We start from the raw sequence: 16,513 nt of genomic DNA on the forward strand, positions 1-16,513 counted from the left end.
CAATTCATTATTGTATTGGTGCATATTGCTGGTTTTGGGGCAAATATCTGTGACAAGGTACATTGGTGCATAAAAAAACCTGCCGCAGCAGCATGTGATGTCGGGGCACATTGTAGCATTTAGTTTGGGCACGTTGCAACCTTTGGCACACCGTGCATAGTGCCCAATTATTGTCTCAGCAGCACATTATTTTGGTGGGTACTAAATATTATTGCATTGGGGCACAGTGATACCTAAGGCGATATCCATAGTGTGCATGCTCTTGCTTCCAGAGCATGTAGTTGTGTAGAGCTAAGTTGCCCTGTTAGAGGCATGCTGTGGCACTTGGATAGTTGGCACTTTGCAGCTGCAAGCCTATTTTGTTGCATTGAGGCACAGTGTTGCGTCAGCCGCATCCTTCTATCAGGGTGCCTTGTTTCATCAAAGGCGCATTGTGGCATTGAAGTGTGTTGCAGCATTGACGGCGTGCCAGAGTTTGGGCTGCATTGCTATGCTCCGAGATCACTGATGGATAAAGAGCAGATCGTAGTTTAGCTTTTGCAGACTGTGGGTACATTGGGGTTTGTTGATGTGACTGGCATGTGTTGGTGCATCAGGGGTAGTTTTCTCAGTATTGTCCCTGGTGCATTGTTGGGCAGGAAATCTTGACCACTTGTCGGTCTTTGGTACTTCTTGGATTTTTGGTGCTGTAGCAAATTCATTTGTTGCTAGAGTCTTTGGTACTCCGGGTTACGCTGTTGAGAAGGCGATGGTTCCTTAGAGGCCAAGGAGTACTTTGGTTATTTTAGGGGAGTGTGTCAGTTCACTTGAAGGAACATTAACCATACGAAAACCACAGATGTGTTCACCATGCACTACTCTTTAAGATATTTGTAACATTTGATAGATCTTAAAGTGCACAAAAATGCTTTTAGAAAATTTAAGGTGCTGGGGAGATAACAGTCAACCCTGGCATATGGGTTGTGAAATATACGAAAGCAAAATAAGTTCCTAATAGAGGAACTCCTGTCCCCTGCACACTTTCGCAAGCTCAGAATGAGCCAAATTGTTAATGACTTAGATACACCGTAAGAGTGTATAGAGACTTTACAATACTTATTAATTTGTATAAAACACAAGAACATTGTTTGGTATTCAGTGAAGAACCTCAACACATCAATTGCAGGTATTTTCAGTTTCTTTGATTTTCAATAATTCATAGATGACCCAACGCGTTTCGAGAAATTCATCTCTTCTTCAGGGGCATATTCAACAAAATGTATCACATCTAAAGGGAAATTTCAAAAAAACATACAATTACCTATATGGTATCTTATTCTCCAAGTCATTCATGATTCAATATATAATATTCACATATATTCTCTAATAGAGATCAACCAATATTTCGGTTACTTTGGTATATTTCATCAATGAAAAAATATTCACTCAGTTATTCAACTATTTAGTTGTTCGGTCTATTCTGAAGAAGAGATGAATTTCACAATGGTCTTGTGTTTTATACAAATTAATGAGTATTGTAAAGTCTAAGTCATATTAACAATTTGGCTCATTCTGAGCTTGTGAAAGTGTGCAGGGGACGGGAGTTCCTCTATTCCTCTTTTAGGAACTTACTTTGCTTTCGTGGCCTTGAACCATACACAGCTTCACCTGCTTGCATAGATCATTTTTAACACAGTGCCGAGTTATTAATTTATTAGGAGGATTTCATGTATATCTTATTGTATTGTTTTTTTCTTTAAGGTGCCCCTGAATTCATCAAAAAGCCAGTAGACCAAATTGGAGTGTCAGGTGGAGTTGCCTCTTTCGTGTGCCAGGCAACTGGAGATCCAAAGCCACAGGTCACTTGGAACAAGAAGGGTCGGAAGGTCAACTCACAGAGATTTGAGGTAAGTCACACGAGTGCGCTGACGTCTGGTCTGGCGAGGGTACAAGATTTTGCAATGCGGAGAAATGATGCTCCAAGGCTGACTGCAGAGAATCGAGAGCTTATACGAACCTGAGCCCTGAGTGGAAAAAGACTGCAAGGCCCTACTGGTGGGATTTTGATGGACTAAGTGAGCTAACGGCAGGTGATGGGCTTTGGGGAATGGTAATGGTATGCAGACTGTATGGTTGGAGATGATGGTATCCAGTGAAAATGTAGCCAACTAAATGTAGTCCGTGAACAAGTCGTGGTGAAAATACCTATGCACTGAAAATGTTGCCAAGCAAACAGTAGTCCATAAACGCAGCTGTGAAGTGGCCAAAAATGTAGTGCTGCTAGGGTAATTGTTAGGGTTAAGGGGGGTTTAGTGGGCTTGTGATTGCTAGGTTTAGGGTTAGTTATATGGGATGGGACAAGAATAGGGGTTAGATTAAATAAGTTGAGGTTTGGTTAGTCATAAGAGTAGATCAAGTGTCGGGGCTGGTGTTAAGGTAGGGGTTATTGTAAGGCTAGGGCTAATAGTTCTGGTTTGTTTGTGTTACAGAAAGGGATAGGGAGGTTGGAGAAGGCTGGTGATGTTGGCATAGGATAGCGGTTAGGAAAAAGCTAGTGGTTAGGGTAAAGTAAGCATTAGGGTAAGTGGTAGAGTTGCAGTTAGTGTAAGGTTAGTATAAGAGCAAGGGTTTGGATTAAGGCAATCGCTATTTTTGTGGCGAGCTGGTGATGCAGTTTGAGATAAGTTCACTGTTCACTTTCTATTTATTTTGCATTGAGAAACATTCAAATAAAATGCTTTGGCGCGGTGAAGGTTTAGTGTTCTGTAAGAGTTCAGGCTGGAATAAGGATTGTAATTAGAGTTAGGGGAAAGTTTAGGAATAGAGTTGGGGTGATTGTGGAGTGTTTTTTTTTAGAGGTTTGGGTCATAATTAGGGTTACTGCCTTGCACCTTTGTGCATTTAAAAATAGCTTTTTGGGTGACATTATTACATCTTCACACTTTGCATTGCTTTTATTGAATGACTACATTTTTTTTAAAGCAACTGTCTGCTGACTACATTTTCGCATGACTACATTTTCCTGGGGACATTTTCACATAGAACCGAGATGGTGTAGGAGCGCCGACTGCAGAGCGCGAGGGTTGCATGTGCTGCGTGCACCAAGTGCACACCATGGCTTGGGATCACAGTGCATCCATCCATAGACGTGGTGCACTCTGCCGTGCCGGCGGACTCTAAAGCTGCTGTCATTGGACGACTGGAGATCGAGAAGGGGAGATGGATAGAATTTAGAGATGGGTAATAGACTTGGCCTACTATGTCTATGCCTTGGGGCAGTGGTCGAAGTGTACGAAAAGAAGTAGTGGAACTATGTTCCCTGCTGGCCTGCCCACGCTCCCCATAAACCCCATTGCCACGCCCCCTCCCACGGGCAATCCAATCTCCCAAAAAAAACACACCTTCTGTTTAAGGGAATGTTCAGTGCAGTGCACTCAAGTGCAAGTTTCAACTGCTTCCCACACTTTTATTTTAAAACGAAACTATTCTGCAACGTTTACTTTTTAAAATAAAAGTATAGGAACAATAAAACTTCAAAACCAAAAAGCTCCCGCCCACTTCGACCACTGTCTTGAGGAAAGAGTAACTTTTGTGTACTGTTCTTAAGACATCCGTGGCCTTTCAGACTGTGGGGTTTGCATTGGGGGTGCACAGGCAATGCCATAGCCACAGTTTTGTTACAGTCAAGAAAAATAATTCTATAGGTGCACTTAATTACAAAAAGCATAAGGGCCATGTCAGAGAGGCACACTGCACAGCATCTAGGGTTGAGCATGGCCCAAGGCAAAACAGATAGTGCCATTGTTCATTGATCAGCCCTCTGGTCACTCCTAGTTGGCTATCGTTAAAATGGAATGAGTTCACCATTGAGTCAACGGTTCCTGTCTGTTCCGCTTGCATCTCCCCCCTACACCCATACTTGTTTCCTCCCACTCCATCATTCTCTTTTCTCTCTCACTCATGCACACTCATTCACTCTACATTGCCTCTTGCTCTATCCATATCCTATAATTGTACGTTCTCGATCCATTTTCCACTTGCACCTTTTCCCCATATTCTTGTGCCCACCCTCTCTCTGTGCCACCTGACTATATCTCAGGCCATCCCTCAATTGATCTATGCCGCTCTCCCTTCCACCAACCTTTTCTTCTCTCTGTTCTCTTTCCCACTCCAGCTCCACTGTCTTTTTTTCTCGCTCGCACGTCCTTCTTTCCTCACACGCTGTCTCTCTTTCAGACTATTGAGTTCGATGAGAGTGCGGGTGCTGTCTTACGGATCCAGCCGCTGAGGACGCCGCGAGATGAGAACGTATATGAATGCGTGGCCCAGAACCCCCATGGCGAGGTCACCGTCAACGCCAAGCTCACTGTCCTCCGAGGTACTGAAGCCAACTTGCACCATCTTGTCTTCTTCATTGTAGAGTTTCAACTGAGATGCCAGCTGGTTGAGAATGGGAGCAGGAAGGAGTCAGATGTGGGAGCTGGATGGCATGGTGCGGAGAATCGGGGCTTTTATAAAAGTGGGCAGCATCACCTCTCTCCTTAACCAATCACCTCTCTCCTTAACCAGTCTCATCAAAGTGCTTTCAGTTCACAATGCCATCTCCCTAGTTTCTGGTTCGAGGTGGATTGGCTGGTCGAGTGCCACCCCGGTTGCAGTGCTGCGGGGTGTTTTCATAGAGCCCATGATATGATAATGATGTGATCTGATAAGTCATTTATAACGCACCTGTATACAAGTATACATTTTGATAGAGGAAGAGGCCACAGAGGTAAGGGCGGTGGACTCCAATGCTGTGGTTGGGGCCAGCCGTTCCACTGATCATTGACCATGCGGGGTAGGGGGGGGGGACTGGCACATCAACGTACATTCCACCTTTGCATTCTTTCCTACTTATAATGCAGTCTACACACCTGGCTGCAGGAGGGTAGATGTGTGAGCATCTGTGCTTGGCCTTGCTAAAGAACTACACATACCGTATGTCCCATTAGGACTGTGCTCGGTCTCTCCCAGCTACTTGAGTGCCACACTACTGTCCCGTCGGAGATGTGGAGTTTATGGGATTTTAGTGGTGCTATTTAATTAATAACCCCATTCCCTTTATGAATTGCACAGCACACCACCCTAGACACAACAGTGCAACGGATTCCGGCACCTTGCTACTCGAGAAGGGGGCCATGGTGGGGCATTGGCACTGCAAACCGGTTTCATAGTCCAGTCATTGCAGCTTAACCCTCATGTGGTTCCAGTCACGAGGTCAAGAAGTCACCAGCTAGAGGGTGTTTAATTTTCACAGTGTGTGGTTCCAATATAGAGCCTTTCAATATTTTTCATCTTAAAAAAACACGTGAGATGGTTGTCTCCAAACTAGTAGCGGAGGCAGCTTTTGGTGGCAGGCGGACGGATAATAGGGCACAGGCGCGAGGCTGGCAGGGGTGGGGGGTGCGCTGGGCACGCACTGGGCACCAGAGGGGGCGCTAGGGTGGGGCATCTACCCCCCATGCCTCCCTGGCTCTGCCACTGCGCAACCCTCTGTGGTCTGCCTATCCCCTACCTGCTGCACCTGCTTAGGTTCTCTTTAGTTCCCAGCCATGTCTTTGCTCTTACACGGTTCACTCTCCACCCTAGTCAAAATGAAGGGCATTTCTCAAGCATCCAATAAGCGAGAACATGCTTCCAAAATGCTCTAAATATTTACTAAACCCTAGCCAGGCATGTGTAGGCCATGAGAAATATCAAACCGCTAAGCAGCGACCATTTTCCAATCCGATGACTCGATGCTTGTAGAAGGGAAATGCTGATCACTGCTTGGAAACTGTTATGTTAGCATTCCAGTTGCTTGATAAGTGCATGAGAAATGCTAAGCAAGCATTTCTCTTTTTTTCTGTGCTGTGCCTGCCCCTGCCTTTTTTGTTTGGTTATTATGTAACCCTTAGGTGGCGCTTCGGCAGCAGCTATAAACCGAAACTATTGCATTGGAGGGCAGATGGACGGGAGATGGCTTGTGAGGATGGACACACAGCTTGTGGGTGGTGTTTGGTTATTTACCCGTCCATTGACTGCCCATGGCATGCTAAAACCTGTGGCCATTCCCACAGACTCCTTGCAGCTCTCCGCCCAAAACACGTCCTCCTGGGATATCTTTGAACTCTGCTCTCTCGTATTAAAATCAAGCTTTAACCAGCCTGTGTTTTCTCTAAGCAGTCTACCGAGAGTTAATGGCTTAATTGCAGCTGTAAATGGCTACTGGTTTAATAAAAAGCCTTAACCAAGTGTGCCTTTAAACACTTCATTTATATCTGTCCCTTGCACGGAAGTCCTGTTAAAATCCAGCAATGACAAAGCCAACCGTTTTGGCTTGAGATATTAGATAGGCATTTGCCAGGTACTGAAATAATATTCTGAGCTAATCACTCTATTTTTTGCCTGTTAAGATTTTATTCTATGTCTCATCTCTTTTTGTAGGTCGCCTAACAAAAACACAGATTTTATTCTATGTCTCATCTCTTTTTGTAGGTCGCCTAACAAAAACACAGATTTTATTCTATGTCTCATCTCTTTTTGTAGGTCGCCTAACAAAAACACAGATTTTATTCTATGTCTCATCTCTTTTTGTAGGTCGCCTAACAAAAACACAGATTTTAGGCGGCGTATAAAAAGCGAAAAGACTACGTTGCTACCTGGCCCCTTTGCTTGCTGGATTTATGCGAGAAAATAAATTGGGGTTTCACCCCCAAACCCCTTTCCCTGAGCCCCTGCACCTCTCTCCCCACCCAAAACTCCATAAAAACAAAACACACACAGACACACACACACGTACACATGCACTTACCCGTTCTCCCACCACGCTGCTTCCGTGTCCTGGTTATCCTGTCAGCGTGCCCTTGTGTACGGCAGGGGCGTGGCAGTTTGATTACAGAGAGGTGTTTCCAAATTGGTCTTTGATATAATCGTTTTTTTAAAATGATTATATCACTTAGGACTGCACCGAAAACCCCTATCCCACGCCTACACGAACACCCAAACTGTTGGCTTTGCCAATGCTTGTTGATTCCTGTTGCTGACTGCGCCCCCACAGCCACTCTTGTAAGGTGTTCCCTTGCATTCATTGACATTTTTCTGAAGAGCTCCTTTACTTTGCTGCTCCCCAAGAAGCAAGAATTGTTTTGTGACCTCTTCTTCTAGAACTTCTCAATCCAAGGACTCACAATCCTCCCTAACCCCCTCCCCCTCTCCGCCCATATTCTGTTTTACAGATTTACGTCCTTGCATCGCCTTTCATGAGATTTTTTAATTGTGCTTTTATCAATGCCCTGTCTGCAGTCAGACACAAACATGGAATTTATAATCCGATTATTGGCAATGCGCTGAATATATTATTCAGTTCAGAAACCGGGCTAAGAGAAGATTGGAGGCCCATTCCTATCGATTTCATCCCCTCAAATTAGTCTGTCTTAAAGGAAAACAGGTGTAATAAAGAATAGCCAGACAGCCATCCTATTGAAATCTCAGTTTACCTTCAAGAGATGCCTCTTCAGCTGCTGGCATTAAGCATTAAGCGCATAATTTCTTTCCTGCCTGGCTTTTACATATTCAAATGTATTCCTGCTACTGTCCCTCCACCTCTTGCCAATTTTGTGCATGTCCCAACGGACTGAATTGTCTCTCGATGCTAAAATAACAGGGATTGCTTTTTACCCGAACTCACTGGTACTCATTTTATCAATCTCAGTTGGATAGAATGTGGAGTGGGCCTTTTCAGGATTCAAACTCATTATTTGCAGTGGGTTTTGTAAGAGCAGCGAATGGTCCCACCTGTAAGAGTTTGTTTTCTGTGGTAAGAATAGTAGTAAAATTAATAGTAAAATGTATTTCTAAAGTGCAGCTTATCGCATACACAGTATCAAGGCGCAATACAAATTAGACAAACCAGCAAGACAGATTTAAAACCGACACGGGATACAATAAAAATAACATATCATAAAAAGTATATATGACCTACCGGAAGAGAGAGGATAATTGGTATACTTCAAATGTACGTTGATGCATGCATACTCGCGGAACGTCCTAAACATAGTGTACTTAAGGTTTATTGGTCCATTCATTATACATGATCGAGAATTCTTAGAATCGCAAGATTGAGAGCTGTAGTGATAGGAGACTGCAAAAGGATGAGGTGAGAGTGCTTTGTGGGGGCATAGTGTTGTCATACATTAATCGCATGGCAATTAATGATAAAGAGTAGACGTCACAATGGGGATAGTATTACTGGCACACCCTGTCGACATCCCTTTTCGAGTTTCGAAAACAACTGTAATACTCAGCGGCTTCCACTAGATGTCAGCCTATGCATAGCATGTGAATTTAAGCAGATACAAGCATCAGAAATACGATTAGGGTGAGTAATGGATTATATATATATATATATATATATATATGCGCTGACAGTTTGGGCTTTTAGGTCAGAGGTTCTCCATTTGTCACCTACTAACTCACACATACTTTGCCAGGTGTTGTGAAGCTAAGGTGGGTAATGAAAATATGCTTTCAGCCACATCCTGCTCCCACCTATCCCCCCCACCAATGCTCAGCAAGCACGCGCTTCACAGCATTCCAACATGTGTATCATTTTGAAACTCACTCCTTTGCCTGTGGAAGGATGCGCACCAAATGGATTCTCTGGACTACACAATTTAGTTCTGCTGATCTCCTCAGCCCTCTACCATGTACATTATATAAACAAAAGGAATGTCAGGTTATTGTGACTTTTACTGCACACCGCTGCCATTTTTCATGGTCTCCAGGCATTGAGATGGAGCTGAAAAGGAAGGGAGTGTGGGTGGTTAGTTGGTTAGAAGGGTTGAGAGGGAATACTAGAGGGAACTCTTTCCTGTACATTGACAACAAAAACAAATGCACAAAGCAGATGCATGCTATCCTCGCAAAAAAAAGAATCGTCACCCACCTAACACTTATGAGGATTAAGCCAGGATCTGCATGCACCACTTTAAAAATAATTCATTTCTGAATATTGATATTAATAAACGTGCATCACCCTTTTTTTAAATATCTTTTAACAATGTAGCATGATGTGTACACCATTTTATCTTTTTCACATTAAATGAAGTAACTGCACATTAAAAACATTTAATCGACTATTTTAACAACCTATTAATCCAAATAAATTGGGTTTAAAATATGTTTCATCAAGCAAATAGAAGCAGCAATTGGTGAAATCAGCCAATACGAACAATCAGTGTCTTCTCCACCAATGGGCCAAAACCAAAAGGAATAAAGAATCGCCAATGTTGTTTAATCTCCACCTGCGTCCTCTGGCCAATTTGATCGCTGACCATGGAGTGACTTTTTACACCTATGCTGATGACACGCAGATTCTTTTCCATCTTAATGCCCCAGCGGTGGATCCTCCTTCGAAGATGAGGAACTGCCTGTCTGAGATTTGAGATTGGTTGACCAGGAGCTGGCTAAAACTCAACTGTTATAAAACTGACGTCCTACTGCTTGGTTCTCCTCTCGAGGGCACCTTGTGGAATGTTGACTACTGGCCAGTGTCTTTAGGGCAATGTCCTAAGCCAGTCCAGGCGGTCAAAGGTTTAGGAGTCAAGCTGCTCGCATCTAGATCTAGTGAAGCCCAAATCTCTTCTGTGTGTCCGCTTGGGTTTGCTAAATTGGAAGTCTTAGGAAAAAATCTCCCTCTGCTTCCACCAGAGCCTCGGACCTTGGTGGTTACCTCCTCAATTCTGAGTTCCATTGATTATGTAATGGCATTTATTTGGGGCAACCCACTGTACTGCTTCACTGCTTGCAGATTCTACAAAATTCGGCAGCCAGATTGGCGCTCAGAGCTCCTAGGTTTTCACACTCTGTGACCTTGCTCAGTCAGCTGCACTGGCTTCCGATTGGCAGCCAAATCAAGTTTAAAAAGCTCTGCTTGGTTCACCGTGCCATTCATGGTTCCGGCACGGGATACCTTTTGCTCCAAGCTTAGTCTTGATCAGCCGGCAAGACTTCTTCGGTCGTCCTCTCAAACTCTGCTTAATATTCCTAGGGTTCGTAGGAAGCGAGCAGGAGGACTATCTTTCTCTGTCTTGGTTCTGACTTTGTGGAACTCCCTACTGTGGGAGCTTTGTGATATCACTGGTCATATTCAGTTTCGTAGGAATCTGAAGACCTCTCTCTTTGAGTTCTCAGTGAGTCCTTCTCTTCCCCCCAACAGTTGTGTGTTAACGCCTTGATACCTTAGGGCCTTTGATGCGCTCTATAAATCTTTATACATACATAGAATATTGGTAGCAGGAGCTGCGTCCTCTATGTATTTGCTTGGGCAGATCCATCTTAGCTTACTTGACGGCAGGATGTGAAAGTGGATCCTTGGCTTGCAGTCCGAGTTGTCTAAGTGAGGGGTTTGGGGTGTGTCGACATGTTGCAGCCAAGTGAAATGATTTATGATGTGATATGATAGGTTATTTATAACGCGCTTAATACCCAGAGGTTTCTAAGCGCGGACCCAGGGATCGAACCTGTGGTGCTCCGTATCGTCTTGCTTCCCAGGCGAGCACGTTGATTTGGTTCTAGGCCTTCCTCAGGAAGGCTACCACATTTCCCACTGACCAAGAAATAATCCTGGCCTCACTCTCAGACCCACTGTAGCAGAGTCCTCTAATCTGCAGCTCTCCAGATGTTTTTGGACTGCGACTCCCATGATCACTCACCATTCACCATGCTGGGTATGGCTGATGAGAGTTGCAGTGCAAAACATCTGGATAGTCAGAGGTGCCAGACCTCTACACTACAGCATACACACACACAGATCTCTTCCATGCATGCTTGACCTACTGAATGATGTTATCTGCGGGGGAACTCTTTTGTCCAGGTTGGGGGGGTTTGATTCCCATATTTATCATTTAATGCAGGCATTAATTAATGATCAGATTGGTAAACACAAGGGGAAGTAATCTAGCACTTTGATTTGACAATATTTCAACATCTTTGAGAGTATCATTAGTTGACCCCGGTCATTTTCCCACTGGACTACAATGTATGCATTTAGAAGTCTGTGCACTGAATTTGATCAAAACTGAAATGCTACGAGCCGTGAATGCCAAACCAAATCCAGAGGAAAACCGATTGGGATACATTTTCCTACAGGACTGAGGTAGCTCCTGTGCTTTCGCGTCAATTCTATTTCTGCAATAACATCTCTCCAAGCCTAGGCTCGATTTCTGGGTAGATCCAACATAATAAACTCATGAAATAGCTTAAAACCCATCACTTGATAACCGAGCTGCATTATTTGTATTTTGTTTTAATTTGGATCATATATTGAGTGTTCTCCAAAGCAGAAGCTGGCAGCCCTTAACACAAAAGTGTAGTTAAAAGTGTGGGAGGTGGTGATAGAAACCTTGTGGAAATCAGAAGTAAATATAAGTGAGAAGAGAAAGCTGCAGAAAGAAAAAAATGATTCTACGCCTAGTTATTTGATAGAAATCTTCTACATTCAAACATTTTATAAACATAGGTGGAAGACTCATCGCAGTAGTAGTTGCAAAAAAATTAGATCAATCCACAGAAATAATGTAAAGTGCAATTAATAGAACGTTACAAGAGCCATCCAGTGAGTGGCGGCACTCCAAATTCACATGTTTCGGGTCAAAGAGACCATCTCCAGAATATCAAATAATCTGTTTTTGAAGCCTGCAATTTGTACATTTCATAGAAGACTTTGGAAAATGTGGGATCTTTATCATTTGAAGTTATTTTACACTGCATGTCATCAATATTGTGAAGCTTAATAGCCTGATTGCGTGCACTACCTGTCTGTGAATTTTTCGCTGAGATGAGATTGGCCATTTGGGTCCTGAGTGAGCGGGTCTTCAGAAATAGCACCATGTACTTTGACTTTACATGATTATTTTTATCTATGTTACGCATGTTGAGTGCAACTGGTTCGCTGCATATCCTTTTCTGATGGTACACCAACACTGACGATGCTCCTTGAAAAGAAGCGGTATCCAGCCCGAACCACCAGTCAGCCACATTGGGCTGATTTTTGGGGGTGGTGTGGTCTAGTTGATTAAAGAGGGGCCACATTGATACTTGCATGTGCGGGAGCAGGGAGCATCGTGTGCATAGGCGCATTATAAATGCACAATAAGTAACATGAATAAATCATCAACTAAGGACAAATGCAAGGCTGGAGAACTGCGCCATGGCAGTTCCAGCATTGTACCAGGCTAGGGTGACCAGACGTCTGGGTTTTCCCGGGACAGTCTGGGGAAATCACCCTCCGTCCCGGGTTTGCATGTGGTAATTAAAACGGTAATTATTATTCACAACACTTTCAGAATTTTGCAGTTGGAACATCATGTGCAGGTTTGGCTCGAACCCCCAACCTCTCAGGTACAAGTCAGAACACTTACTGACTGTGACTGGCTTGGAAATTATTGTATGGCAAGCCATGTAATATCAATTAGAGCTCACGCTAGTTTTGAAATTACATGCCACGATTCACAGACAAAACTGCACAAATGAGATTATATACAGTTTATAGAAAGGAGAAGTGCTGGAAATATGGTTGGGGGGTGGTTGTGGGGGCGTGTTGGGGGAGGGGCGGTAATTGGTCGGCTGCGATGGGGTAGTCCCTCTTTTATGTTGTTGGTCGTCCCGGTTTTTTGTTTAGAAAATCTGGTCAACCTATACCAGGCAGTTAAGGCGGTGTCCATTCTGTTCTCTGTGAGCTCTTCCTCTGCGCAGCCACTCAGCCAGGCTCCTCGTGTCTGGGCCTGGGGAAAGCCTCCCGGCCCATGTGAGGCGTGAAATGCACAGAAAGCCCTGCGCTGCAGCTGTGGACGCGTGGGATGAGCAGTTCACAAGATGTCGCTTTTGTACCAGAGAGGGAGCCCACGCGTTCCTGCCATGCGCAGCACCTGCGGTCTAACCACGCCCCGAGCCGGCAGTTGCTTTAATTAAACTCTGAGGAATTCCACGCATCGAGCTTAGAAGATTAGCATTTGTGTTTAATTAGCCACTCTCGGTAATGCGCAGGCCTCCCCCGGCGAGCCCTCGCGCATGCGCCTGCTTTCAGTGGTTCCTGAAATGAAGGGATGCCAACTGCATCCAGGTGGGGGCATGTGGTGAGGGGTCGGGGGTAGGCGGGCAGCTAGGAGAAAATCGTGATGTCATCTGCAGCCAATCAGATTTCATTTCCTGAAGCTGTTGGCATGCTGCCGCTCTCGTTTTACAGCTGGCTGTTTTGAAGCTGAATTCCAATTACTGATGTGTCTCAAATCATTAACGCCCTTTATCGTTTCTTTGTATGTCTCCATCAGCCTGCATTCCGATCCTCTCTCGATGTCTGTCCCTCAGTCAGCGTGTCTAGCACTGTCACTGTCCTTTCTTGGATGTTTCTCTTGACTTCACCCCAGTCTCGCTCATCTCCCTGTCAGCCAACCTCCCTCTGACTCTAGTGCTTGGTTCATTGTCTGTCTGTATAGCGCTTCGATCCTGCATTCCCTTGTCTCTTTTGCATACATGCCAACCCTCCCGATTTAGGCGGGAGACTCCCGATTTTTCTGTGAAAAATGTTGCCTAAAATAATGCCAGCCCCAATGAATTCCAATGGGAAACTTTGTCTCCCGATTTCACGGATGAAATCTCCCTCCCAGATGCTTCGGAATCTTGGCATATATGCTTTTGTGCCTTTCTAAGGCTAGCTAGCTCGCTCTGTCTCACTTTGTTGCCCCTCCCCACTTTCACCAAATCAGTCTGTTACTTCCCGCAGTTTTTCCCTGTCGCTGCGCCGGAGTCAATCCATAATCATCTCCTTGGGTCGCTTCCGTCAGTCCGTCTTTCATTCTTCGAAGCAGTGTCTCTCTGTGGCCTCATAGGCGAAAGTTTTAGTATCCCAGGTGCATCTTTATTGCCACTGTCACCTAGGGCTCTGTCACTCCCCTGCAGATTTCTCAATCCACGACTTCATACCCACACCTATTGCTTGCATCTCCTGCCATCCTACCTTTTATCTAACTCCAGATTTAGGGCCTCATCATAAATTGGGTGGTGCAGTTAAAATGTGGCCATAATAGCGTTACTGCCGCATTACCACACCGCCCAATCACAAGCTGAGCTGGAGGTGAATGTGCTGACTTTCTGCTCATTTTCGCCGTAATTACCACCGCAGTAATTGCACCGGAAATGCCCCATATGGTCCCATAAAAAGTAAATGGGGACTTGTAATCCAGCGGTAATACCGCCGGAACAAGTGGCAGTAACGGGAAATGCGCCGGGCAGTATTCTGGTGGGTTTACTGCCGGGATACCACCCAACTTGTGATGATGCCATTAATCTATTCAGGGGTCAAGTCCTAAAAATTAAAGTGGGGGGACTCATCAACAAACGCAATGGGATGTGACGTCACCAGAAATTAGCATACCAAGGTGAAATATGCACATTTCATTAAATTGGCTTTGCATAACCACCCAAATTGAACAGGAACAATGGCATTTGCCTTTCATAAAATCAACACACACCCCAAGACAGGATATTTTCTTCTAATAGTATTTTTGAAAACGTTAAAAAGGTTTGCATGTTCCAAGAACCTATACAAATGTTTTCCCGGGGACTTGCAGTATCGAAATGGGATATTTCACCTTTAGTTGTTAATTATTTTTCATCAGGTTCTATAGTGAGTGGTGAAGTGTCTGACCTACAAACCTGACGACTGCAGATTTGAGCCCCGCGATCGACTTTAATTCATAAATTCAACGAAGACATCCAGTGTTTCTCTTTTCGCTGGGGGGGACTGAGTCCACCCTCTGAATAAAGTGAGGGGGCTCCGTCCCCCCGCGTGTACCCTCGACTTGAGCCCTGATTCTATTCGCCCCAATTCGGTTATTCCCCCCTCTCTCAATGTCTCAGATTTTTCTGCCTCTGCCATCGCACACAGGTTATAGCTATGTCTTCCTCTCCCACAGGCCAGGCTTAAGGTATGTCGGGGTCCATTACAACATGATGGTTGGGTGGCCCCTTTCCTAGAGCAGAAACAGTCGTGGGGTGAATACATTACAGTGGAGACAAAGGTATGATAAGGTTAATAGCTGTTGATGATCACGAGATGGCCAGCCAGCAGGAAGCTTAAACACTAAATGTCCACTGAAGAGCTCTAAACCCTTCTTTGTCAGCAAGGTGCTGATGTGGAGGAACCAGTTCTAGAAGGCAATGAAGAGATAATGCTTCTGTATGTCCCGTGATGCAGCTTGTAATGCCAGCGCTGCAAAGCGCACGTTTTAAGCCCCAGAACGAAAATAGAGAAATTAATATATTTCAGGTTCACAAGACTGCTGACTTGCAACATGGGGGCAGTTACTGGGGACCTCCTGAGAATCGAGGCCCCTTCCATTTGAAAGTGTTGAAAGGCCCCAACGCTGTCCCTGCTACCCCACTTATCTGATAGTCTCTAGCTTAATCTCCCACTGTCTCCAGTTGTGCACAGCTACTTTTTTCTTCTCCTTCATAGAATGTCTATCGTTCAACTTATTTTGATTCCCTTCCTCTTACCTTGTCGCTGGTTCTGACACTCTCAAACTCTCAGTTCTCCCTCCCCCTAAATTTTGAATAAACTTCTATTGTCCTATGCTAGGGGGTCTGCAATGTTTAGCTCTCGAGATGTTTTGAACGACAACTCCCATCAGCCTATGCAGGAGATGGTGAGGACTATAATGGGAGTTGTCGTTCAAAACACCTGAGAGCTCCATGTTATGTGATTCTGTTCGATGCTCTCTACATTTACCACCCAATGAGATCTGCCACAATCTAGTGGCAGGGACTGGGAACAGCTTCTTAAGCTGTAATGCATGCACACCAGGTAATTCAATGTTTTGAAATGACATGCACATGCAGCTTTGCACGCACGCCCACTAGATATATAGTACTAGAACGCACTTTGTGCTCGGGTGTTTAAGTTGTGGGGGTAGAGGGTATTCCTGCTTTTCTGCGTGCGCAGGGTGTTGCCCCATGGCCCTTTTTGTGGTGTTTTTCATGTTCTCTCTTTTTCTTTGATGTTGGCTGGTCTTCACCGCTCCCGCCTGACTGCTAAGTGCATATCCCTTGCAGCTGGTAATTCGCAGCAGCTGACCCCTGCAAAGCCGGTTCCACGTGTTCGGCCAATGGCCATCCCTGTAGACCCTCTGTGATTCTATCCTCTCTCTGATATGGAATTCTACTGAAGTTCTAAAAGTCTTTAACCAATGGGAGGCAAGAGAATGGGTTCCATTCCAGAAGATGCATGTGACTGCTCATGAAATAGTGTAAACAGAATTATGCAAGTAGGTTTGCATATTGTACACATTGTTCCTATCATGGGGCCCCATCCTCCATATTTGGACCTTCCATCATTATTATAGTAGAAGTCTAAGGCATCTAGATATGAAGAGCTGTAATAGTAAAGGCTCTTAATACCTTAGTATAGGGGTATCCACATTTTGGCTCTGTAGATATTTTGGACTGCAACGCACAT

General features: G+C 44.7%; 1 protein-coding gene across 14 annotated transcripts in view; it reads left to right on the forward strand.

Annotated features, from left to right (window-relative positions):
• Window positions 1-16,513, forward strand: part of PTPRS (protein tyrosine phosphatase receptor type S) — a 671,876-nt gene that overhangs the window by 416,945 nt on the left and 238,418 nt on the right. For all 14 annotated transcript variants that reach the window (XM_069649333.1, XM_069649335.1, XM_069649332.1 and 11 more), the window contains exons 3-4: window positions 1,741-1,886; window positions 4,216-4,357. In XM_069649333.1, coding sequence (XP_069505434.1) covers window positions 1,741-1,886; window positions 4,216-4,357 — 288 coding nt within the window. The remainder of the gene's footprint in view (window positions 1-1,740; window positions 1,887-4,215; window positions 4,358-16,513) is intronic.

This window comes from Ambystoma mexicanum, chromosome 1p, assembly GCF_040938575.1.
Source record: "Ambystoma mexicanum isolate Mex_15411 chromosome 1p, UKY_AmexF1_1, whole genome shotgun sequence".
Lineage (NCBI taxonomy): Eukaryota > Metazoa > Chordata > Amphibia > Caudata > Ambystomatidae > Ambystoma > Ambystoma mexicanum.